The 27,757-nt window shown below is 42.1% G+C and overlaps 1 protein-coding gene across 1 annotated transcript in view; it reads left to right on the top strand.

The window, feature by feature from the left end:
- The window catches only part of LOC143270565 (cytochrome P450 3A25-like), an 87,192-nt gene that overhangs the window by 38,088 nt on the left and 21,347 nt on the right, over window positions 1-27,757 (top strand). The window contains 4 exon segments of the mRNA XM_076560915.1: window positions 16,976-17,081; window positions 22,786-23,031; window positions 24,472-24,709; window positions 26,925-27,110. Coding sequence (XP_076417030.1) covers window positions 27,040-27,110 — 71 coding nt within the window. The 5' untranslated portion in view covers window positions 16,976-17,081; window positions 22,786-23,031; window positions 24,472-24,709; window positions 26,925-27,039.

Raw genomic sequence — 27,757 nt, 5'->3', positions numbered from 1 at the left:
TAATGCTCTTCTAACTTTGAATTTTCTCAATGCTAATGAGACAGAAATAACAGCTTCAGAGAGACATTGGATAATAGAAAAAAACTACAGAATTAAATCACCTTATATACTTTAAAGATATGCTGACCTCAGAATGGAAACCAGGATATGTTTTACCTTGAGGATGAGGTTTTGCTTTTGTTTCTACAGGAGAAGAAAAGTTATGGATACTATCAAAATTGATAAAGCTTAGATTTGAACAAGAGAAACCTCTTTATTAGAAGAGATGATAGTTCATCAACCAGCATGACCACCCAATTTAAACTTACTTACACCACTAACAAATGCTTTTCATTTAATCAGATATAACTTGCCAAAAAGGAACATTTCTAAAGTTAGGCTTGGGGAAGGTTTTTTGTCTTTATCTTTCAGGAGAATGAAGGCTAAGGAATCTGAAGAACACTAGACAAAAGAGAAATCTGAAGAAAAGGACAAATCATCTGGAAAAAAATGTCCCAAGAAAAGGAGTAAATTAGCCTATTGGTATATCACATATAAAATTCCATAAGTCTTCCTAAATGTTAGTTTCTGCTCTTCTCTACAGACACTTAACACAAATCGTCTTTTTTTAGTCTCACTTCAATTAAAAATTAAAGTTGGCTTTGGAGTTGATGAATGGCTCTCTCCTCTCTAACCCCAAGCATTTAAACAGAAAATGCAAAATCTCTGTACCATCTCAAAAAAAGAGCCATCTTCTGATATGGGACAGAAGAAAACAAAAAATTAAAGGACTATTCTATTGCCACTTATCTTGATTCTTTGGTTCTATTTTCATTTTTTAAACTTTTCTTAATGTATGAATTTTATAACAATATTTATAAGATTTATATATATATGTATGTATTTAACTGTTTTCTTGATATTAATGGTAATATAGAGTAATAACAAATTCTAGAAAAAAGGCTTTATTTAGCAGCCTATACATGTTTTTGTGTTGGAGTCTCTGTCAGTTTGCTGCAGAGAATCATGACCAGGCCTAACATCAAATTTGAAGTCTCCAGAAAGATGATGGGGCGCTACAATGATGACTCTGCACGGACAATAATAATACCATTAAGCTGACAAACATCATCAAAAGATCAGATTTGGACTACAAACTGCTCAGAACAATTTCAAGATGGCTAGCTGAGATGATCCAGCTTCACAGAATACTCAAACAAGGACTTGAGATAAGCCCTGCACTTTGGCATTATGCAGAGACAGGACAACAAATGATATAGCTACCTCTCCTGGAACTTGACAATTAACCTAAAATTTTTATTTTCAGAATCCCCTAAAGATTCCTTTGCCCACAAACAGCAAGAAGCAATTTTAGGAACATGATGTCCACATTCCCAAGAGGTGGGACAGGTGGTTTTTTTGTCTTTTTATGGGTTTGGGATAATTTTCATTGTTTAGGATTATTGATTACAAGTTGTTGTTGCTAATGGTCAGGAAAAGGGCTAAACAAAGGAGATTAGACTTAAGATTTTTGTTTAAACAAAAAGAAAAGAAAAGAAATAAAAGAGGATATAGATAAGAGGTAAATTATTGAATCTACTCTGAAAAAAAAATATAGAAACGATAGAATAAAGGGTAGATTGTTGAATCTACTTTTAAAAGACAGCTAGTAGTTTTAAATAATTTACTTTGGATTGGTAAAACACGCCTTTAATCCCAATACCAACCATAGAGACCGGGAGGTCTGTATAGATAGGCAGTGACAAGGAAGTGAGGTAGCTGGGCTAAGAGCCAATGAGAGGGCAGAAGAGCAAGGTAATAATGGCGCAGGTGGAAAGGAAGTAGCTCACTTTCAAAGCTGCAGCATGGTGAGATAAGGTTAGTGGTGGCTATTCCTATTTCCCAGATCTCTAAGGCTTTCACCCCTATATTTGGCTATTGTTTTTTATTTAATAAGACTGCTTTGAAATTTGTCTACAACTCTGTCTTTTGCCTCACAGAAGTTTCTCAGTTGCAGGAGGTCCCATTTATTAATTGTTGCTCTCAGTGTCTATGCTACTTCTCTTCTATCAGGTTCAGTGTAACTGGATTTATGTTGAGGTCTTTGATCCATTTGGACTTGAGTTTTGTGCATGGGGATAGATAATGGGTCAATTTGCATTCTTGCACATGTCGACATCCAGTTATGCCAGGACTATTTGTTTAAGATGCTTTCTTTTTTTTTCATTGTATAATTTTAGCTTCTTTGTCAAATATCAGGTGTTCATATGTCTTTGGATTAATGTCAGGGTCTTTGATTCGATTCCATTAATCTATGTGTCTATTTTTATGCCAATAACAAGTTGTTTTATATGATAGCTCTATATTAGAGTTTGAGGTCAGGGATGGTGATGCCAGACATTCCACCATTGTACAGGGTTGCTTTGGCCATCCTGTGTTTTTTGTTTTTCCATAAGAAGTTGAAAATTGTTCTTTCAAATTCTGTGAAGATTTTTGTTGGGATTTTGATGGGGATTAAAGTGAATCTGAAGATTGCCTTTGGTAAGATCACCATTTTTACTTTGTTGATTCTACCTATCCAAGAGCATAGGAGATCTTTCCATTTTCTGGTATCTTCTTAAATTTCTTTCTTTATACACTTAAAGTGTATCTTATCAGACAGGCTGCCTCAAGGTATTTTATGTTGTTTGTGACTATTGTAAATGGTAATATTTCTCTGATTTCATTCTCAGCCCATTTATCATTCATATGTAGGAGGGCTACTGATTTTTTTTAGGTAATCTTGTATCCTGCCACATTACTGAAGGTGGTTATCAGCTGAAGGAGTTCCCTGGTAGAATTTTTTGGGTCACTTATGTATACTATCATAACATCTGAAAAAAGTGAATGTTTAACTTCTTCCTTTTCAATTTATATCCCCTTCATCTCCTTTTGTTGTTTTATTTCTTTGGCTAGAACTTAAGGACTATATTCATAGATATGGAAAGAGTGAACAGCCTTGTCTTGTTCCTGATTTTAGTAGAATCCCTTTGAGTTTCTCTTCATTTAGTTTGATGTTGGCTGTAGGCTTGGTGTATGTTGCCTTTATTATGTTTAGGTATGTTCCTTGTATCCCTGATCTCTCTAAGACTTTTATCATGAAGGGGTGTTGAATTTTGTCAAAGGCCTTTTCAGCATTTAATGAGATGATCATGTGGAGTTTTTTCTTTTAGTTTATTTATATGGTGGATTATATTGACAGACTTTCATATGTTGAACCACTGAAACAAAAGGTTGCAGAAATGAGAGGACAAAGATTAGATTATTGAATCGACTCTGAAAATAAAAAAGAGAGGTTAAAGATATGATAAGATAGAAAGCTAGATTATTGAATCTACCTTTAGAAGGCAACTACTAGGTTTAAATCTTTCACATTGGATTGGATTTTTGTATATTGTATATAAATTTTATATAATGATACATATTTGAGATTGATTTTGTTAGAAAATACTGTACATATATATCTAGTCTTGTTCAATGTATCATTCCTATACAGTTCATTTCACAATGCAATGCAATTTTCTAGTCCTTGAAAGTTATTGCCATTATTTATGATAATAAAGAAATGCAGATTAGTAGTTAGTTATTACAATGAAACCGGTAGTCATATTATGTCTGTTCTCAAGGTCAAGCAGAAATATATTTTAGATAGATAGGCCATCTTAAAGCACTTCAGTGATCTTCAGAATATGGCATTTAATATGATAACATAGTTTTTTTTTTCTTTTTTTATATCTATGAGACATGTCTACTCCTGGCAGCATCAATCTACTTCAAAGAAGATGACTAGCATTAAAGATACTCAATGTGGTATTCACTTTCTTTGTGGGAAAAGTTAGCCACTGGGCACGAAAGTGGCCTTACATCAACTGCTGACAGTATGCTGTCCAAAATGGACAAGCAGGACACAAAGAACTGCTGCACCTTGCAAAGACAAGGTAGGGCATCCCTTCAGAAAATCCTGCTTCATAGATGAATCCGTCAGATATGCTAGACCTGTAGGCCAAAGATGGATGTCCCAATGTTGCAGAGAAATCTTGAGTGACTGTCCAGGAAACCAGCTGTTTCTGTCATTTCTCACATATTTTGGAAGTTGCTTAGTTATACTTCCTGTTTACTCAGCTAATATTATTTCCTTCTTGGGTCTCTGAAGGAGTTGAAGATTAGATAGTTATAGTTTTCCTTGTTAAGAAATTCAGAAAAGTAACTCACTAAAGAGGTGTAAAGTGTATAAGTTTGAAAGACATCAATGGAGAGTTTTCATTTGGTAATGCAAATTAGGATAGAAGGTGAATTAGACATAGTCCTTTGTATTCACAAAGATAGGATAGATAATGGTATATTCTTTCAGAATTTGACAAATGCAAATGGACTAGACATTGTTGATGTATTTAGTGCCTTTATATGTTATATATAGTTATTGTACTTATTGTATTTATGGCCTATATGTATCGTATATAGTTATTATACATATTGTGTGTAATTTTTCTTATATTAGTTATAACCTTTTGTATTTTAGACAAAAAGAGGGGAAATGTGGTAATATTTTATTTCTGCTCTAACAAAGCTTGTCTGAAAATCAGAAGGAGGAGCTAGCCATTAGTGAACCATAGATGTCTGGAGGTCTGTACAGACAGAAAGGATAGAGCTGGGTGGATAGAGGGAGTGATAATGTGGTGTGAGAGAAGCACTAGCTATCTTTTGGTGGGAGATTCCATAGGGGTAAGAACTATTGGCTTGCTGCTCTGCCTTTCTGATCTTTCAGCTCTTACTCCAATATCTGACTCTTTTATTATTATTATTATTATTATTATTATTATTATTATTATTATTATTATAAGACCTTTTAAGATTTGTGTTACATTGAACTCTAGCTGTGGTCTCAACTAGGTGATAAGCTTTTTGTTCCTTGTGGTGATTTTTTTTTCTCTTCTGGATAAAGTTTGATTCTAGTTTCATAGAATTTATTGTTCTTTTCCCTTTTTGCACATGTGTAGATCAAACAAAATTAATATTTTAGTTGCTTTTATAGTCTATATATGATGCTTATCTCTGATATGGAGCTGGTGAGATTTTTACCCAGGATGGTGGCTTCTTTTTCACTTAAGTAATGGTGATCTTTGCTGTACATATACTCTTTAATTTCATGAGGTTTGATTTATAAGTTTTGTTTTTAATGTTTGTACTATTGCAATCCTGTTCAGAAAGTCATTTACTGTGTCAATGAGGTCAAGCCTGTTTTCTACTTTCTCTTCTGTCAGATTCATGGTATTTGGCCATTGATTCCTGTGGAGTTGAATTTTGTGCTTGGTCTGGATAAAGGATTGAGTTTCATTCTTCTCATTAGAGCTATCGGGATTGATTTACATAATTTGTAGTATTGCTGTCAAATCCCTGAGATGTACTGTGGACTTCTTGTTAAATGACACATGTGTATATGGATATAAATTTATGTATAGGTTCTTACTTATATTTCATTAGTCAATGACTATTTTTGGATGGCAAAGCCATACTCTTTTTAATTCCTTAGGTCCTGTAGTGTAACTAAAAATCTGTGGTAGTACTACCTCAAGTACTATTGTTGTTGCTTATGATTGCTTTGACTAATCTGGGTCTTTTGTACTGAACTATGAAATTTAAGTTGGGATAAATCAGGAAAGGAATTTGTGTGCTAGAAATATATCCTTATTGTGGTTATGTGAAGGCATTACGAGTCTATCATAAATGTGTTCAAATATAAACTTACAGATGATAGGGTAGCAAAAGTCTGTAGGTCACTAAAAGCTAAAGCTGTCACTTTTTTCCTCTGCTACCAGTTTTCTGACAGGATGGGGGAAGAGTATTGATAGCTAGTCAATCTGCATCACAGCTTGAAATGCCTGCTAAGAGGAAAGTCCTTTTTGATCTAAGAGGTTCTTTGGGGCAGTGAGGGAGGGAGAGAGAGAGAGAGAGAGAGAGAGAGAGAGAGAGAGAGAGAGAGAGAGAGGGAGGGAGGGAGGGAGGGAGGGAGGGAGGGAGGGAGGGAGGGAGGGAGGGAGGGAGGGAGGGAGGGAGGGAGGGAGGGAGGGAGGGAGAGACCTTGATTTGCACAAGAAACAAAGCAATTAAACAGGAGAAAGAAACAGTTCAAGACCTGAAAAGGGAAACAGATACAATGAAGAACACACAAACAGAGGGAATGCTGGAAATAGAAAATCTGAGTAAACAAACAGGAAACACAGATGCAAGCATAACCAACAGAATACAAGGGATGGAAGAGAGAATCTCTGGAGTAGAGGATACAATAGAGGAAATAGATTCATCAGTCAAAGAAAATACCAAGCCAAAATTCATAACTTTGAAAGCCAGAAGGACCTGGACAGATGTAAGGCAGACACTAAGAGACCATGGATGCCAGCCTAGATTAATATACCCAGCAAAACTTTCAATCATCATAGACAGAGTAAGCAAGACATTCCAAGACAAAACTAGATTCAGACAATACCTATCCACAAATCCAGCCCTACAGAAAGCACTAGAAGGAAAATTCCAACCTGAGGAAGTCAAATACACCCCCCAAAACACAGGCAATAAATAACCCCACAGCAGTAAATCCCAAAGAAGAGAAGTACATATACACCACCACCAAAAGATAATAGGAACTAACAATCACTGGTCTTTAATATCCCTTAATATCAATGGACTTAATTCACCTATAAAAAGACACAGGCTAACAGGGTGGATATGAAAGAAGGACCCATCTTTCTGCTGCATACAAGAAACACACCTCAATTTCAAAGATAGACACTACCTCAGAATAAAAGCCTGGGAAAAGTCTTTCCAATCCAATGGTCTTAAGAAGCAAGATGGTGTAGCCATCCTAATATCAAGCAAAATAGGCTTGAAACTAAAATCAATCAAAAGAGATCAAGAAGGACATTACATACTCATCACAAGAAAGATCCACCAAGATGAAGTTTCAATTCTGTTTGTTTAAAATATTCTTTTTTTCTTTTATTTATTTTATTTTACAATACTATTCAGTTCTACATAACAGCCACAGATTCCCTTGTTCTCCCCCTTCCTGCCTGCCTCCCCTTCTCCCCAGCCCACCCCTCATTCCCACCACCTCCAGATCAAGGCCACCCCCGAGGACAGAGATCAACCTGATAGACTCAGTCCAGGCAGGTCCAGTACCCTCCTCCCAGATTGAGCCAAGTATCCCTGTATAAGTCCCAGGTTTATATGAGCGAGAATTGTTGAAACCAAGGTTGGATAAAGCACAGGGACAAATAGCCAAACGAATGGAAACACATGAACTATGAACCAAAGGCTGAGGGGTCCTCAACTGGATCAGGCCCTCTGAATGGGTGAGACAGTTGATTGGCTTGATCTGTTTGGGAGGCATCTAGGCAGTGGTACCAGGTCCTGGGCTCGCTGCATGAGAAGTTTCAATTCTGAACATTTATGCCATGCATCCTCACTTGAACTACCAGCTGTCAGACCATGACAAATAATCTCTCATCACACACACACACACACACACACACACACACACACACACACACACACACACACACAGACACACACACACCCTTTAATGCACTTCTAAGTATTGGGCCATGCATGACTTCCCACCAAACCACACACTGACTGCTAGGTATCAGGCATTGCTAAACAAACCATCACACATACCTCTCATGTATTCCTAGGTCTGGATCCAGAATGTAACCCATACAATCCTTTATTAACAGCTGCTTATGAGGTCATACAGGACACTCTCTTGCCACTGTACCCAAATACTCTGCTAGTATTGGTCCCCTGTTAACACCCTAATATCACTGAAATTCCACATACACTGCTAGGGTTCATGCCCTCTTGAGTATCACACCCCACCAGCACAATCTACAGTGTTAGTATCAGGGCCCACTGGATACCACATTCCATCAACCCACATATCCCTGTTAGATTTCAGACCTGCTGGTCATTCCAAACTCCATGGCAACTCCTACCAGGCTAGCTGAAGGCCCTGGAATGCACACCTCACCCTGCAGCCCTCACATGCACTGCCAGGTGTCAGGCTCTGCTGGCTCCTTCAGTGCCTCACACACACTCGGAAGTGTCAAGCACACTCGGACATCACATTGCACACTGCCAACGTACTTCAAAATGTGAACAGACCTTGACGGACACCAGCCATAAGCTGACACATACTCAGTTGGGATTGTGCGGAGCTTGACATCCCGTTCTTCGACTGCTCCCCTCTGACATGCAATTAGCATCAAACACATTGGACACACCACTACCCCTGTGACCACACATCCACTCTAGGTACCAGGTCCAGTTTGACCTCATACCCCACATTAATCGACAGCATCAGACCATGCTGGGAACATTCCCCTGTCAGGTCTTGAAAAATACCTAGCAATTAGCATTGACGGACACCCTCCTTCTGCTGAAGACACATCCACACTGCTAGGCATCAGCTTCTACTGGACTCCTTCCTATGCTATACCATGTACTGGGTCTCAGGCTCTACTGCTAGTTACTGGGACATGCTGGACATTAACCCCTGTCCAAACCACAGTGCATATAAAGTGCTGTGTGTCAGGTTCACTTGAACACCAAGCTCCATCACGCATGGCATGCTAGGTATCAGACAATGTTGACACACACCCTTACCCCCAAAATAGACTACTGACCCAACAAACACTGCAATTTTAAGGCCCTTTTAGACACCTCCATCACTGACATATGAAGTTTCATGCTAACATGCTCCTACTACCACTCTGTGCAGATTTCAGTCATGTATATTGAAGTATATTGTATGCATATACAATAATTGGCTTCAAGTCTTACCCAAAATAGCACCATTCTGTTGACAACATACACTACCAGACAGGGGCATGGGTCTAAACATGCCTGAAAATTAGCAGTGCTTTTGTGGCAGCAGGATGGGTGAAGGAAGAGAAACTTATTAGATGAGGCCATTATCATGCACAATATCCAGGTTAGGACTGGGGAGTCCTGAGGATGTAATACACAGTAGGGCATCCAGGCCTCAGGCAGGTTTCCAGCAAAGCCTGAAAACAAACAGTGTGTTTCAGGCTATAGTGGCAGGGGTAGGAGTGTCCAGCCACATGATAACTAGTTGTACATAGGTGGGTTTGGCAGCAGGACTAGGGGGCAGTAGCTAGCAAGGCCTGTTGTGTGGGCAGCCCCTGATAGTGGGATGAGTCTGTGGGAGAAGCAGGGGGATTCTCTGCAGTGTGTCTTATGAACACAATGGTGTATGTTGGGTGGCAGCAGTTGGGAGCTGTCTAGATTCCTTAGGACATGACACCTAGCAGTCTATGTAGGAAACCAGGGGGGTTGCAGCCATGTCTGTTCAATAGTAATATATGTGGAGCAGTAATGAAGATGATGATGTTATAAAGAAAAGTGTGTGTTTGTGTGTGCGTGTGTGTGCACATGTGCTTGAACTTGTGGTGAGTGGTCAGAGAGTGTGCTGTATTGTCATGGAGATAGCTGTCTTAGAGGAAATGAGTCAATGACTAGGCAAATAGAAGCCACAAACAGCTGTCCATATGCTATAACACAGGTGTCAGGGTCTAGTATTTATCTCTTCCTTAGATCCACATATACATACATGGTTAGGTCACTTTCCTGATAGAAATCGCCTCAGCTATAGCAGTGCCACACCCCCAGAGCTAGGTGTCACATCTTGCTGGGCACTTCTTCCCCTACATCCAAAGGACCATACAGAGCTAGTCTTCTAGTTGGTACCCTTCCCCTGTAGTCAAATGCCTTGTACACAGCCACATACTCACAAACACACATGTGCTTGTATGATCCCATGCACGTGCTCATGCACTCTCATCCAGCTGTCATGTCAACAAGGTCTCCCCCATTCAGCCAAAGCCCTATTTACACAGAACCATCAAAGTGCTGCACTTCTGGGTGTCCATTCCCTACAGCCAAACACATACACAGAGAGCAACAGACAGAGACATAGACAGAAATAGACAGACAGAGACAGACAGAGAGACACAGTGTCTGAGGTCAGGTCCTGCTGTTCCCACTCCATAACAGACAAAGCTGTCTACTCAGGGCTAGGTGTCAGGTCCTGATACCTACCTCTTTTCTATATTTATAGTGCAATATTTTTACACAGCTAGTTTACCAATATGCACCCCTCCCCTATCATCAGATGCTAGGTACACAGTCACAAACTCAGAAACACACTCAGGCGTGCATACTCCTACAAATGCCTTCACAAATTCAATACACGCTCAGCTAGCTATGAGGTCCTAGAAGATAGCCACCATACAAGGAAATCCCCACATATGCTACTAGGTGTTAAGTTCTGTGAGGTAGAGGTATCACCCATACAAAAACACAACCCCACATACACCTCTAGGTGATTGGTCCTGTGAGGTGTCCTTCATAGAACCAAAGCACTGCTTACACACAGCCAACAAGGTGCTTCTGCTGCTAGGTGTCCATTCCCTACAGCCCATCTCTCTCTGTCTGTCTCTGTCTCTCGCTCTTTCTTTCTCCTACCTCTCCCTCATTCCTCTCTCTCTCTCTCTCTCTCTCTCTCTCTCTCTCTCTCTCTCTCTCTCTCTCTCTCTCTCTCTCTCTCTCACACACACACACACACACACACACACACACACATCTAAGCCCCTGTACTGTTAGGTATACACTTGCCTAGAGCCAAAGACTCCCAATATATGTGATTTGACTGGTCCTTCAAGGTATTGCCTCCATTGCCTCCATTACAGGGAATGTCACCCCCTCATCCACACAAATTACACACACACACACACACACACACACACACACACACACACACGCGCGCGCGCGCGCGCGCGCAGTTATGTGGCAGGTTCTGTTAGATATACAACTGCTTTAGAGCCAAAGCATCTAAACATCTGAAACAGTCATTAAATGTCTCCAAACCAAAAAAAGCCCATGAGCAGATGCTTTCACTGCAGAATTCTACCAGATTTTCAAAAAGAGCTAATTCCAATACTCTTCAAATTGTTCCACACAATAGAAAGAGAAGGAACATTACCAAACTCTTTTTATGAGGCTATAGTTACCCCGATTCCCAAACCACACAAAGATGCAGCAAAGAAAGAGAATTACAGACCAATCTCCCTCATGAACATTGATGCAAAAATACTCAACAAAATGGTGAAATGAATGAAATCAACATGAGCAACCTGGGGGTGAGGAGGCATAATGGAGGGCAAGAAACAGACAGGGGATGGGAGTTTAGAGGAGAGGGAGGTTTGAGCTGGAACGGGAAGAGAGTGGGAGAACAAGGAAAGAGATACCATGATAAATGAAGACACCATGGAATAGGGAGAAGCAGAGTGCTAGGGAGGTTTCCAGGAATCCACAAGGATGATTCCACCATAGACTACTGGCAATAGTTGAGAGGATGCCTGAACTGGTCTACTCTGGTGATAGGATGCCTGAATACCCCAACTGTCATCATAGGACCCTCATCTGTGACAGATGTAAGCAGATGAAGAGATCCATGGCCACATTCCAGGCGGAGCTCCAGGAGTCCAGTTGATGAGAGAGAGAAGAAATAAAATGAGCAAGAGATGACTGGAAAAAGTACAGAGACAACTAGCCAAACTAGCGGAAACACATGAACTGTGGACCAATAGCTGAGGAGCCTTCATGGTACTGACTAGGCCCTCTGGATAAGCAAGACAGTTGTTTACCTTGAACTGCTTAGGGGGCCCCCTGGCAGTGTGATTGAGACCCATCCCTAGTGCATGTACTGGCTTTTTGGAGCCTAATGCACAACTGAGGCACTTTGTGCAGCCTTAGGGCAAGGAGGAGGGGATTCGACCTGCCTCAACTGAATGTACCAAGCTCTGCTGACTCCCCATGGGGAGACCTTGCCTTGGAAGAAGTATAAATGGGGGTGGGTTGGGGAGAGGGCTGGGGGTCAGGAGGAGCAAGGACAGGGGAAGCTGTGGTTGGTATGTAAAGTGAATAGAAAATCTCTTAATAAAAATAAAATAATAGCATGAAATATAGAGGGAGTTAAAAAGGACCAATGGAATTCAAAGGGACTAATGGGAATTAGGCTAGCTTCAAAAACATTGGTGTTCTCTGCCTCAGCTTCTCAAGACTGAATCACATCTGTGCTGGTTAGTTCTTTGTTATCATGATACAGCCCAGTTCATCTGTGAAGAGGGAACCTCACCTGAGAAAACAGCTTCATCAGGTTGTCCTTTAGGCAAGACTGTGGTTCATTTTCTTGATTAATGTTTGATATTGTAGGGCCCAGACCACTGCCAGAGTTGCCACCCCTGGGCATGTGGTCTGGGTTTACATAAGAAATCAAGCTGAGCAAGCCTTCTAGAGAAAGTCGATAAGCATCACTCCTTCATTACGTTGCCTCAGTTCCTGCTGTGAGTTCCTGCCCTGATGTGATGGAGAAATGGAAGTCAAATAAACCCTTTCCTCCCTAAGATATTTTTTGGTCAGTGTTTTATCACACCAATAAAAACCTAATGAAGATAACAGGCAAAGGTTATTCTGCCCAGTAAGATTCTCTTTGATTGATTCAGTCAACTTCCCTTGTCTTTGAGCAATATTCTCTGAAGATACCACTGATCTATCACCTTGTTTGATCTTGTCCATCTGTCACCACTGAAGATATCCATCTAGTCTGAATCTGTGATGGAAAAGAAACTGTCAGATGTCAAGGATCAGGGCCATTAAAATCCTCCAGCCAGTTTTTAGCAGGTAAGAGGTATAGCAGGAATAGCTCTTCGGTCAGGCCTGCAGATCCGGAGATTCACAGCCAAACACCAGACAGAGCTCCAGGAGTCCAGTCAAAGAGAGAGAGAGGAGGGATTCCATGAGCAAGTGCATCAGGATCATGATGGGAAAACCAGCAGAGATGACCAAACCAAACTAGTAGGAACTCATGAAAATTGGATCAATGGCTGTGGAGCCTTCATGGGACTGGACTAGGCCCTCTGCATGGCAAGACAATTGTGTAGCTTGATTTGCTTGAGAGGGGGTCCCCTGGCGGTAGGATCAGAATCCATTCCTGGTGCATGAGCAGGCTTTGTGGAGCCCACTACCTATGATGGGAACCTTGTGCAGCCTTGAGGCAGGGGGAAGGGCTTGGACTTGCCTCTACTGGATGTGCCTCCCTGTGGGAGGCCTTGTCTTCTTGTGAGGGGGAGTAGGGGTGGGTTGGGAGGGGGAGGCTGGGGGGGGGGACAGAAGGAGGGAAGAGGGGGATCTTTGATTGGTGTATAAAATGAATGAAAAAAATTTTTTAATAAAAAATATCCAACCTCACAATATTTACTACAAAATGTATTTTCTGTTAGCAATTGTTCTATAGAAAGTTCACCCATCTCTGCAGCCACCCAGGGCCGTGGTGACTTCCCCACCCAGGATGCTACTGAAGACTGTATCTGGGTCCATAGTCCACAGCCTGTGTTTGCCACCAAAAGCCAGAAGGATGCCAGAATTCTGGGCCTCAACCTGTGGCCATGTTCGGGTCCAAGAGATGTGCTGCTGCTGGGGCCAATCTGACCTGAGTTGCATACATTGCCACCCAAGGCCATGTTGATATCCAGGCCTGCACTGTGTGGCCAGGGGCCCGTGTCTGGGTCCACGCCGCTACTGCAGCCAGGGTCTGGATTGAGGTCCATGGTTCCTGTTACCCTGGAGGGTCATGAGACTGTCTGGGATCTGGGCGGCCACCTGAAGCCATGTTGGAGTCTAGGGACCACACTGCTAATGGGTCCATGCCTGAGAGTCATGTGCTGCCACCTGGGGCTATGGTGACATCTGGGCCCAAGCCACTGCTAGTGGCCATGTCTGGGTTCATTGTCCTGCCACAGCTGCAGTCTGTGTTGGTTCCAATGCCCGTATTACCACAGGGGCCCATGTAAACCATGTGTTGAAGTATAAGGACCATGCTGAACTGGCCCAGTCCATCATTAGCCCAGGAAGAACTGTGGCCTCTCACAGGAGAGCTAAGTGACCCCTATGACCTCTGCATGGGAGAGCTGGCCCCACCCCTAATAGAAGAACTGCTCCCCAACCCCCACCCACACACATTCTTGTGAAAGCTGCCTTTGTCCCCCACCTAGGGGGATGGTCCCAGCAGCCAAGTCAGACCAACTCAGCTACCACCCACACATGCATCCAGAGCTTCGAGTTGGCACACCCCAACCTCTACTCCATCTGTGACCTGCAGGAGCATTTAAAAGGACTGGTCCTTCAGAACCATAGCCACAGAGATCTCTGTAACTCAGGGCAATGGCAGGATATCCAGGGGATGGCAGGATATCCAAGAGGATTTTCAGTGAGGGTCTAGTACTGATGGTGTACCAAAAGCCAGAGGCCTCGTACCAGACCAACATCACATTACAAAATGAACATTTGCAAGTAAAGCTGTGTGGACAAAGGGTATCCTGCTTGACACACGGCAGCTCCCAGTGCCACCAAGACAAATGCAGAGGCGATGGCGAGGCAGGAAAGGCCGAGGAGTAAAGTGGGTTTTGTTTTTTGTTTTCGTTTGTATGTTTGTTTTTGTTTTTTAATTAATATTCTTATTTGTTATTTTATTTTCATCTTAATTGCATTATTTATTTTTTTAGTTTTCCTTTTGGGGGGACACTGCAAGGGTAAAGGGCAGATACAGAGGGAATGAGAGGCGAATGGAATTGGGGTACATGATGTGAAATTCCCAAGGAATCAATAAAAATGTAAAAAAAAAAAAACAAGAAAGAAAGAGAGAAAGAAAGAAAGAACAGAAGGGGCACCCACCTCGACATCAATATGTATATACCCTATGCACCAAGGCCCAGAAATCATGCAAAACTATCTCTATTACAGAGAGGCCAATTCTAAATCAATCTTTTGAAATTGCAGTTTAAGTTTGTCTGGCAAAAAAAGAAAATTTAGAAAATTTCTTAGCACTTAAGAAGACGATTTTAAGAATAGAATCACCATTTAAATGTAAGATAGTCCTCATCTCTCCAGTCTACCCCATAACAAGATACTTTTACAGCCTCAGTTACCATAACTGACAACTGAGGGCACTAAACCCAAACCTGTGCATCTGGAGGGAAGCTTGAAATTCCTCTGTTAAGCAGTCATGATTTTAGTGGGGCTTGCCAGAGGAGAGTCTCATATAACCAGTTTTCCTGCCGTCTTGAATTCTAAGGAAATGATTTCAATTCCTCTGTCTTAGATGAACATCCTTTCAAAGGAAAAAAAAGGGGGGGGAACTAGGCAAAAGCGACAGTTCTTATGTATTAAATATGTAATCTAAAGTCATTTCCACACACCCCAGTCCATCAGGCACACACCTTTCAGCCCAGTACTGTGGAGGCAAAACCTCACCACCAACCCCTCCATCTGTCATCCATCTGCCTGAGTCTATACCATGAGAAAAATCACGTCAGATTCTCAGCTGAAATACATAGGGAAGACCAAAACTGGGGACAATTTAAAACAGCCTTAAAACCTGTAGCTGTAAGTCTAAGCATGATAATTGTACAAACCAAGTATTCCTACATTTGCTTTAGTAAACACTTTTAAAATGTGAAAACCCCAAATTTAAACTTTTCACTTCTTTCTCTTTTTGTAAAATATTGTATTGGAAGCAACTTGGATTTAAATTTTAGACTAAATCAAATTTGCTGAAATACTCTAAAATTAATCTAAACTGAATTTTAGCCACTTTCCATTCTTATAAAGGTTACAGAATTTGATGGGCAAAAGCTTTCTCACTAGCTGTAAAATCAAACTAAAATTCACTTGTTAATGAAACTACAGGACAACCAACAATTGATAAGCTGATGAACATATGTGATTCAGGCCCTATAAACAGCTGGTGGTCAATAAATATTTTACTAAATTAATGTCTGGGGGATTGCTTTCATTGTGCAATCTTGCCACAGGTTAGATAATATGTATTAAAATTAATAGTTTTCATGTGTTTGTAAAGCATCTTTGTAGTTAATGGACCTTATCTATTTTCTTCTAGAGTTGGGGATGGTTCACTCATTTCTTCTCACTGTGTTTGTTCAAGGTCCCTTAGTGTCTAGTGGGCAAGGGCTTCTTCAACCATAAAAATCAATTGTCCTAAAGGTTGTGTTGAGAGTTGGCATCATAACTGGTGTGTGAATTTCCCTAATGAGTCCATCTGTATTCATCAAGGGTTTTGTGTCCCAGAACACATAGACTCAAATTTACCTTTGAATGAAGTCCAAATGAAGATGGGCTTAATCCACTGTCTGTAATCTTAATGGTTAAGAAGTTAGTACATTCTCTGAACAGGGTCAATGTCTGTGCATAGTATTATCAACTGTCTAGTGTAAAGGAAATCATTAAGTACATGACTGAAGTGTGGAGGTTCATCTCTGACACTTGACTCCATCCATTACTGTAGGGAGCCGCCATTCTAAGATGGCACTGGCTTCCTGGTAGCCTAGCTGTAAACAACTCCATATTTGGCTATGATGCACGAGTATGGTAATTGGCCTTATGTCCTCAGCCTATCCCGTGGCTCCCCGTGCTAGCATTCTGGCGGGACCCAATCACAGTACGGCATGTCTGCCTGATTCCCTATATAAGCAGCTGCAGTTTAGTCCTCGGGGCCCCTCACCTCCCGCTCTCCCTTAATCAAGAGGCGCTCCAATAAAGTGTGTTCTGAGAAGGATCCTCGCATGGTGGTCGTTCTTCCTCGCTGGCCGAGGAGCGCGCCGCACATTACAGTTGGGCTCTGATTAGAGTAAATGATAGCCTGTAATTTTATTTATGGTTTTAATAACAATGAGAAGAATTATGATTACTCTAGTAGTTAAATTCATGTCAAATGTTCTCCATTCAATATTTTATAATGAACATTATTATGTGGAGAATACAAATATTTCTAACATTTTGTTTTGTTTTTTTTTTTTTGAGACAGGATTTCTCTGTGTACCCATGGCTGTCCTGGAACTCACTCTACAGATCAGGCTGGCCGCAACCTGACAGAGATCTGACTAGCTCTGCCTCTCAAGTGCCGATTTAAGGTATGTGCCACCACCACCTAGCTGAATAAAAGTATTTCTTTTCAAGCCTATTCACCATCTTTATTCAATACCACATATAATTTGAATGTATTACTGAAGAGACTAGGGCACCAGGCTGGTAGCCAACTCTGCCCATTCTCTGAATTTCACAAATAATTCAAAAGAGTTAAGAGCATTGTAGAGTGACATCACTAGAATGCACAGTGAAGAGTGCACAGTGTACATTCAAGTGTCAAAAGAGGAGCAAGTTCACACTAAGGCTAAAGCCCTGATTAAGCTGTGTGTGGTGGAGCACACATTGAATACCATCGCTCAGGAGCCAGAGGCAGGCAGATCTCTGAGAGTCTGAGGCCAGCATGGTCTGCATAGTGAGGTCCAGGCCAGCAAACTGGGACTCTTGTCTCAGAAAATCCCAACCACATGGTTACAATTTCATGAGTTTGTTGAGAATGAACTACCGACCTTTATCACCTTCACATAACCACCTCATCTTATCACATGCCTTCCGATGAGTGTAACAAATGGGTAAGGAATTAATTTCCTGGGTGTTAATCAGACCTGGCATCATCTGTGGCTCTGTGGACCTATGTTTCCAGTAAGACCACCTAGCCCCATATCTACTCCTCTTAGGAGCTTGAACCCCCTAGCAGTTATAAAATTTCCTACTCTCTTCTCTCTCTGGCATCTAGGATCAAAAAAATATCTAAATATTTCCTAAACTTTATGGAATAAAGTTCTATGGGTAGGTTAGTAATGAATGCCTAAAAGGCTCAGGAAGGGATTGGCTTCAAAATGCAGTTAATGAAAGGTTTATGAGCACAGCAAGATCAGACACTTGCTGTTGGCCATCAGGTTTCTGACCCATTCCCTAGTCTCAACTCTTCTCTCAGTCTTACTTCACTCTCCAGTCAAACAGGTCTCCAAACAGAGTCGAACCCTCTCCTTTTTCTGGGTCTTTGCAATGCATATCGGAATGTTCTCCTGGATGGTCATGGGACATATGCCTAATTCTCAATGACTTATTAAAATAGTAACTTCTGTCCTGGCAAGAACGCTCAGTGGGGGAAGGCACTTGGTGAAAGCCTAGGGTTTCCTCAACCTATATCACAAAGCTTTTTGACTTTTCTACCACAAACCTTAACTAAAGGCCTAAAAGACACATGGTCAAAATTTCACAGTAAACACTCTAATTCTTGGCATAGTTTTATGCTAATTTTCCCAGCACTCTGTTAGAGTATGTGATAGAAGCGGCTTAGTGGACGAGAAGTTGGTTGTGACTTACATCTTAAGGGGTATAGTCCATCATACAGATAGTGCTCACGACTTGTGGCATCATCACATGGTACTGACCAGGAAGAAGACACAGAATCAGAAGCAGAGGAAATGTAGGATCTCAAAGCCTGGACCTAGTGACCTTTGTCTATCAGCTTGTCATTTTGTCTCACAGGTTCCACAACCTCCCAAATTAGCTTCATCAGAGAGGAACCATGTGTTCATTCACACAAGCCCCTGGGGGACAGTAAACATTCAAACTGTCACATCCCCATGGTTTGTAGTTGGAATGGGATCTCTATGCAAAAGAGTTTTTGTTGACAATGTTATTTAGGTGCAGGTTGTGAAACACCAATCTGTGTTTCATTTCTGATTGGTCTGGAAAATAAAGAACCAATGTAAGCCACATAAGATCTCCATGTATGTATGATATACTTAGCAGAAGCTCTCAATACCAACATATTCTGCTATCATGAACTATACCTATAAATCTGACTAGTTTATTAACCTAGGAACCTTTTTAGCGATTCATTAAAACTGGGGGTAGTGTAGGAGTCAACTGACAGAAAGTGGGAGAACATTCCAAACCCAGAAAATACCTAATGCAAAACAGCAGAAAGGAATGCAATTAAGATTTAGATAAAGAGCTTTCAAAAGACTCTGTCCAAGGACACACATCCGTGTGGAAGATGGATGACCCAGAAGGTATATCTGCTGAGCCTCACCTAAAGTTTTCCTCTCAAACAGCCAAGAATAATGAACAGGCATCCAGACAGCCAAGCAGACTTGATCTCTTTTCCTTCAGTGTACATGTTACAGGTCTATCCTCAGTGGCTGACAAGAGGAATACATGAAACATGTTCAAATACAATAATCACTTGTAAACTTCATTTAAACTTTTTGTAGGTTGTATAAAACAGTTGCATTCTTTCGTTCAACCTCCATCCATTATACCATTGACATCACAAATTACATCTTTATATATCATATACCAATTATGGTTGACATTTTACCCATTTCCTTTTGTATCTTATGAAATGATGAAGAGGGGAACTACCAACCCAAATTATGGGAATCTGTTTTGAGATTTATTTATATATTTAATTTTACCAAAGAATTTTATGTTTTCTCATAAGTTGATGTTATTCTCTAGTGAAAATGTACACATTGCACTCATTGTAACCCATTAGAATAGAAGCGGAGTGTTAGACGGCCCATTCCCCTTTCCTGGAAAGTATCTCCAATCTTCTGGTGTCACTACAGTCATGTCATCATTAAGACTGACTTTTCTCCCATAACTTAATGGCTAGGAAGACATTTGAATTCAAATGGCTTCTTCTGGCCTTTCCTTTGGCTAGCATAATTTTTGGATATGTTGTTGACCACTTTTCAGAAAAATTAGAGTGGTCACTAAGGAATCCCAATTTTATTTAATGTATCTGCCTAATATTCATTGATTAATATCTGAATTTACTAAGGATTAATTGTTCATTGAGGGATTTTCTTGGTATGATTACACCAGTGAGACACTACTACAGAAAAACATGAGGTATATGTCATTATTAGTGGTTTTCCCACATATGCCCTTTGGGTGTATTTAAGCATACCTTACCTGGGGGAAGCAATAAAAGACATGACTTCCTGAGGACAGCAGTACAGTTGTTATTAAGTGTGTACACCTGGGCTGAGCCAAGTCCCTTTTGTCAGAGTTCCCAACACAGAGTGAGGACAAACTGAAATTCATGAAGTTTATGTGGTTAATTGAGGTCTCTGTTTAATATTTAACAGGGATTATTCCAGTGTGATAATGCTGCAAGTCAACAGCCAATAACTGTCACCGTCAGTAATTTCACTCAAATTGCAACATACTCTACATGGCAGACAGCTTCAGTCACCTTCCTCCCACTGCCCTCCTTCCTAAAGTCCACATGCTTGCTATTTTTGAACTTAGCTCATAGTATGCTAGAACTTGGGAACTAAGAACAGGTAGTTCCTTGAGCAGGACAGGGGAAGGAGAATAGTAATGTCTTCCCAAGGTGAAGTGAGTGAGTGACAGGTGTGGAGTGCTTCTCAGGTGTCAGAACTCCACTGGTGACTTCCTTTGGACAGTGCGGCTAGGTCACCCTACCTTTTGTCCTTAGTCTGACTTCCTGTCTTAAATCTCTCTTGGTGTTGCTTCTCTCCAAGCCCAGAGTGGTATCTTCACACTGGAGTATGGACACATCCATGATAACACACTTCTGCCCCAATCATTGTGCATGATTATATAAGGCCACCTTTATGCACCTATATATGCGCCTATATAATGTACTTTGATCATAGCCCACATAGTGTGCTACCCTTCCCTTTCCCCTCCATTTTCCCATTTCTACCCTCAGTCCTCCCAGACAGCTTCACTCTGCTTTCATATCATATGTACATAAATACTTTTTTGTGTCCACCAATGCTAGGACCCACAAATAACAGAAATATCCAATATTTGTCTTTCTGAGGATGACTTAATATGCTTAATTTGCTTATTTCTGGTTGTATCCATTTTCTTACAAATAATATAACTTTATTCCCCTTTTTATGACTGAAAAGATTCTATGCTATATTTTCTTTAAAAACTATGTTGGTCTTATAACTTAGCAATCATAAATAGTGAGTACTTCAAGAAACATTGATATGCAGGTGTTGCTGATATTGAGACTTTGGTGTATGAAAAATAATTTTATTTATCCCATTGTTTTAGAAGATATGATTCCAAATAGTTTATCACTGACTATGGGCAGGATCCCTGAATCTGTGAAATCATGGCAGGGTGTGTTGTGGTGGGAGCATCATTAAGAGGTAGAGATCCACAGTTCATTGGCTTCCACTAGTTTGGCTGGTCATCTCTGAATGTCCTCCCATCATGATCTCTACGTCCCTTGCCTATAGAATTCCTCCTTTCTCTCATCAATTGGATTCCTGGAGCTCAGCCTGGTGCCTTGCCATAGATCTCTGCATCTGCCTCCATCAGTCACTGGACAAAGGCTCTAGGATGACAGATAGGTTATTCCCTAGACCAGTCACCAGAGTAGAGCAGTCCAGGTACCCTCTGGACCACTGCCAGCAGACCAAGGTGGGGTCATCCTTGTGGATTCCTGAGAGCCTCCCCAGCACCCTGCCTCTTCCTATTCCCATGATGTCCTCATCTATCATGGTATCTTCCTCCCTGCCCTCCCACTCTGTTCCTGTTCCAGCCTGACCCTCTCATTTCCCTGTTCTCTTCCCCCACTCCTCACCCTCTGCCACACTCCCACACCCAGTCCACTCACCCATGGGACGGGACTAGGCCCTCTGGATAGGATATGGAAGATGGTTGTTTGGCTCAAACTGTTTTGGGTGCACCCAGGCAGGGGCATCAGGATCCATCCCTGGTACATGGGCAGGCTTCTGGGAATCCATTGCCTGTGGTGTGATGCCTTGCACAGCCTTGGTGCAGTGGGAAGGGGCTTGGACCTGCCTAGGCTCAGTGTATATGCTGTGGGAGCCCGTTCTTGGGTTCTCTGTGGCTTTACCCGCCAGGTCCGCATAGAGGATGATTAGGACCATGGGCCTGAGGATGATTAGGACCATGGGCCTGAGTGCAGGTGTCTGAGATGATCGGCACTTGGCTGTGCTGGGGGATGGTCTGTATGTCAAATTGCTCTGATTGGTCAATAAATAAAACCTGATTGGCCAGTGGCTAGGCAGGAAGTATAGGCGGGACTAACAGAGAGGAGAAATAAAAGAACAGGACGGCAGTAGACACGGCCTGGAGCCGCCACCAGGACAAGGAAGATGTAAAGTACCGGTAAGCCACAAGCCACGTGGCAAGGTATAGATTTATAGAAATGGATTAATTTAAGATATAAGAACAGTTAGCAAGAAGCCTGCCACGGCCATACAGTTTGTAAGCAATATAAGTCTCTGTGTTTACTTGGTTGGGTCTGAGCGGCCGTGGGACTGGCGGGTGACAGAGATTTGTCCTGACTGTGGGCAAGGCAGGAAAACTCTAGCTACATACCAGGCTCTGCTGACTCCCCATGGGAGACCTTGAATTGGGAGATGTGGGGGTGCAGGGTGGCTTGGAAGAGAGGGCTGGGGGGGTGGAGGAGGGAGGAGGTGGGATCTGTGGGTGGTATGTAGTGTGAGTAGATAATTTCTTGATAAAGAAAAATGAAAAAAAAGAGGTATAGGTCATATGGCAGGGCAGGAATCTAGAGCACAGGATGGGAGCCAATATCTACTTCCCATTATGCTTCTTCCCTGAAGTTTCTACCACCTCTGAACACCACCATACTGGAGTTCAGTTCTGACTCATGAACTGGAGTTCAAACTATATCCAAACTGTAGTACTGTGATTTTTAGTTAGGAGTGATGGTAAATGTGTTAATGAAATGTGTTGTTTTCTGTTTTGATACAGGTTCTTCCAAAGCTAGCAATTTCTATTGATGTCACATCAAATGTCAATCATGAGTGACCACATCTCACACTCTCAGAATCCAGTGGCTTCTGTGTAAGATGGTGCAGGAGGAGATTTGCCTGGAGGAGGAAAGAATCTCGGGGTGATCAAGACTAGATCAGATGCAGGACAGGAGAAGGTCGGCAGGTCAAAAGACAATCTCCTTTATCGTAAGAGATGGCTTGGTTGCAGTTGAAATGGATGGAGGTAAGAGACAAGAACACAGATCTTGGCTGCTGGAGGCACTGCCACGCAGGGCATCTATGCAGATGGCCATGGAGACAGAGTGCATGCTGTGGCATCTGATGGCCAGTGTTTGTGTCGTTCTCCAGCATGGACCAGCAGTGTGACACAGTGGTGGAGGGACAGTTCCTTCAGTCTTCCCGGTCTCAGTTTTCCTCTCTAGAAAGTGAGGTTGCTGACCAACCACACCTACCTCGTAGTGCATGTGGAAGGGTCAGCGGGTTAAGCACATTGCCATTTAAATTGGCCTTCTGCAGTGATGGCAGGCCGGGGAACGTTTTCCTCTGCTGACTTACTCCCTGGTATGAATTAGGGGGAAGGGGTACCACAAGCGACAGCAGGATCAACTGTGGACCCCATGTTTCTAGTATGCATGCTCAAAAAAAAAAGCTAGCTTACTTCAGGCCATAAAAGCAAACTCTGCCCTCAACAAACTCTCAATCTTTTAATCCATGCAAACTTGAACTCTTATCTCTTGCAGACACAGTAAATACATCATGCAAGGTAATGTTACTGTAAAACTTTTGCCCTCTGATACCCTACTTGTATTCTTCATCTGCAGTGAAAATTTGTGGGGAGAATGGCAAGTCTTGGGACTGGACTAGTGTCCCATTCTCACTAGATAAAGGCAGCCATGAACCCAGTTTGCCGTTTTAGGTCCTAAGTCCAATCTAGGTCCAGTATTGATTTGGTCTGTTGTGAGGTCATTGTGGAGGGAAAGATGCTGTCATCAGCATCTGTTTTGGAGATTAGATTTTTGAGGGTAAAGTTCAAATCTGTATAGATTCTATGCTATAGAAGTACCTGACAAACACCATGCTAGGTGAAACATGCCAGGTGTAAAAATCACATGTAGTCTATGATCTTCATGATTTGAAGGACCCAGAGTGAGTCATCCAACAATGACAGACACACAATGGGGAGTCAGTAATGGGATAGAGAACAGGAAGGAATCCACACAGTTTCAGATTAGCAGGAGTGTGTGCATAAAAGTGAGTGTACTGAATAAATTGCACACTTAAAACTAGTTATTTTCTGCCAGACCTGGTGGCACACACCTACCCTAGCACTCAGGAGGTAGAGGCAGATGGATCTCTGTGAATTCAAGGACAGCCTAGTCATACATAATGAGTTCTAGGACAGCCAGAGTTATATAGGGAGACCCTGTCTCAAAAAACTAAAAGTTACCTTTCTGTTGCACTAATTTCATCATAATACTTTACATTTTGGGTAATAATAGCATGTTACTCATAACAGAAGCTCATACCACATGTACTGCAGTTTGGTCACACTCACCAATCATGAACCTCTCTTCTCTGTTCCACTCCACACAGCAGCTTCCCAGACACACATTTCTATGTCTGTCTTTTCTGACCCACTGAGATTCATTCAGCTTCCTTACAGGAAATTGGATGAGGGCTCGTGAAATACCTGCTGAGGACCAGGAGACATATATATCATCACTCTGGTGCCTACAATAGACAGAGATGCTTCCAGGGGCCATGCCAATCTGATGCCTCTTGCCAGCTGGTCCAGGATTAAGTCTTAATGCCAGAAGCATGTAATCCATATCCTGTTATATATTCTATTATCTTTCTTATATGCAGAAATTTTAAAAACCACACACCACTATTGTAATTTGGTAAGTGCAATTTCTCTGATTTAAATGCATACCCTCAAGTTTATGTATTAGAAACTTAGTCTAAATGTAACCCAACAAAGAGACTGAACTCTCAGGATGGATAAGGCTGTGGAGGGTATGTTTTCATGAGTAGATTAAGGCTGTTTTTACAGACATGAGCCAGTTGCGACAGGGTTGGGGTCTTGAGGAAATGATGGATTTCACCTCTTCCTTCTCTTTCATGCTCCATTGTCCTCCACACCTTTGTTATTTGGGGTTTCCTGCACATTTTTCTATCAGTCTGTGAGATAGTCAAGGAATTATTTAGGTATTATTCACTGCTATATCTGTAGGCCCTTGCTGAATATTTTGTATCTGGTAGACATCCTGACAGGTTATTTGAATGGGACCTATGGACTTAGTCTGACCATGTTAAACTTCCTAACTTGCTAATGCAAGACGAATTGCCTCTGTCAAAGCCACTCTCACTAGAAGCTCAGGATGATCAACCAGGATTCTGTTGACATTTGGTCCTTACAGGAAAGACCACAAATGGATGGATGGCGTGGAAGCTGAGGGATCACTAGGCAGTATTTAGCAGCCTTTCAAATGACCCTGTTGTAGACTGCAAACTAGACAGATCATTGGCCAAGACATATACCCATCCATCCGAAAAACTATCTATCTAAGGCCAATGGGTACAAAAGAATCAAGCAACAGCATTCATGTCCAGATGGAGGCCAGGCATATCAGCCACCAATGGTAAGGCAGTCGTCACTAAAGACAGATGCACAGCACCCCAGAATAGTAGTAAAATTTAGAGAGGAAATTGATCCATTTTGTACAGAGGAAAAAAGTAATCCATAGTAGGGTGTCCTAGTCAGGGTTACTATTGCTGAGATGAAACTCCATGACCAAAGCAACTTGGAAAGGAAAGGGTTTATTCAGCTTGCACTTCCATACCACTGTTCATCATCAAAGGAAGTCAGAACAGGAACTCAAACAGGACAGGAACCTGGAAGCAGGAGCTAATGCAGAAGCTGTGGAGGGATACCACTTACTGGCTTGTTCCCCATGGCTTGCTCAGCCTGCTTTCTTATAGAAACCAGGACCATGTGACCAGGGGTGGTCCTATCCACAATGGGCTGGACCCTCCTCCATCAAGCACTAATTAAGAAAATGACTAATAAGCTTGCTTGCAGCATGGTTTTTTTTTTTTTTTTTTTTTGGTTTTTCGAGACAGGGTTTCTCTGTGTAGCTTTGCGCCTTTCCTGGAGCTCACTTGGTAGCCCAGGCTGGCCTCGAACTCACAGAGATCCACCTGGCTCTGCCTCCCGAGTGCTGGGATTAAAGGCATGCGCCACCAACGCCCGGCCAGCATGGTTTTATGGAGGCATTTTCTCAATTGAGGCTCCATCCTCTACATTGATTCTAGCTTATGTCAAGTCAACATAAATAACTAGGCAGCACACAGGGTGATTCTCCTTGTTGGGTGTGATTGGTGAGAAATGACTCCACCAGGTTCATATTTTTTTTCTGAGCTGTGTTTTGATGGATAATTTCAAGTCCTAATGGATATAGAGGAACCTTACAGGAAATGGAATTGGGGGCTATGCAAATGACTCTGAAAAGTTGCTGTGAAAGGGACCCAAGTTAAAGTTTCTAGTACCCATGTATTATTCACTGGGCTGCTGGCAAATGTCTATAACGGCAGAAAGGGAGGACGTATGTGGTAGAAAAGGTGGTCCCCAGGGCCTTGCTTCCCAGGCAGTCTAGCTGAAATGGCAAGCTCTAGGTTCAGTAATAGATCCTGTCTTGAAAAATAAGGTGGAAAGTGACAGAGGATGACACCCATTGTACACACACACACACACACACACACACACACACACACACACACACACACATACACACACACACACACACACACACACGAAAAGGAAGCCTTGCACTGGTGAAGATCAGTAGGTACAGTTTCTCTGTATGTTTTCAACGTGTTTTGGAATGAGAACATGCATGAAAGAGACCTGCAAATTAGAAGAAATTTAGTGCCAATGGATTTAATTGAGTTTCTGGAAGAACAAATATTTACCTAGAATATGTATTCAAAGGAGGTCAGAGTAGGATTGTGCATGAACTTTTGAACTTTGAAAAGGCCATCTCAGTTCTCCGAGTTCAGGCAGTGCAAGGGAGGACTTTCTACTGGCTGAATCCCTGACACCACCTCCTTTCTCAGCACATAAACACTGCAGACTGGTCTCATTGGATCTCAGCTGGGCACAGCAGGGGAGCCCTGCAAGACTCTCAGCTGGGAGGGAAACTTGGAGCCAGAACTCCTGAAGAAAGCTGAGATGGAGCTGATCCCCAGCCTTTCCATGGAAACCTGGGTGCTGCTGGCTACCAGCCTGGTGCTCATCTACATGTGAGTAGCTGTCCAAGATTCTCCCTATCTGTAACTGGAGTTGGAGTGATACACAGGCCCCCTTCCCTTTCCTGTTAGAACATCCGAAGAGAAGATGGAGGAGAAGTTGAAATCGAGGCTTTGGTAGTGCAGTTCCTACTGACATTATTGCCAATGACATTATACACTTCTGACTCCCTCCAGCTCTTACCTTATGGCTCAGAGGGTTTTGACAAGACTTGCTCCTGGGAAGATGGAGTTGGCTCTCAGTCTGTACTCAGACTAACCAACATCAATCCAGAGAATTTATAAACAATTCACCACTACAGCCCTTCTGAATTTGGGGAGTCCCAAGATCATGGAGGTGCTTAAACTTCTCACTGTCCTTGCCTCCTTGCTTTCCTTAGCATGCACTGATGACGTGTATAAGGCTTCTCCCCTGGGCATACACATGTCTATTGCTCTCTCTCTCATCCCCTAACATGCTTTCTACAAATTCCCATCATGCATCCTAGACATTGTAGGAGGGTCGGCATCTACTCTTCCCTCTTTTCTGTAACCCTCACCTGACACACCCTTCCTGTGGATAACTCAAGCTGTTTTATGTCTTTCGGTATCCAGAACCCAGAACCATTTCCTATTCAGTGCTGTGTTTTTAGAGCAGACGA

The sequence above is a fragment of the Peromyscus maniculatus genome, chromosome 23 (genome assembly GCF_049852395.1).
Source record: "Peromyscus maniculatus bairdii isolate BWxNUB_F1_BW_parent chromosome 23, HU_Pman_BW_mat_3.1, whole genome shotgun sequence".
In the NCBI taxonomy this organism is placed as follows: Eukaryota; Metazoa; Chordata; class Mammalia; order Rodentia; family Cricetidae; genus Peromyscus; species Peromyscus maniculatus.
Note: the sequence above shows the minus strand (reverse complement) of the source record. Positions and strands in the feature narration are given on the sequence as shown.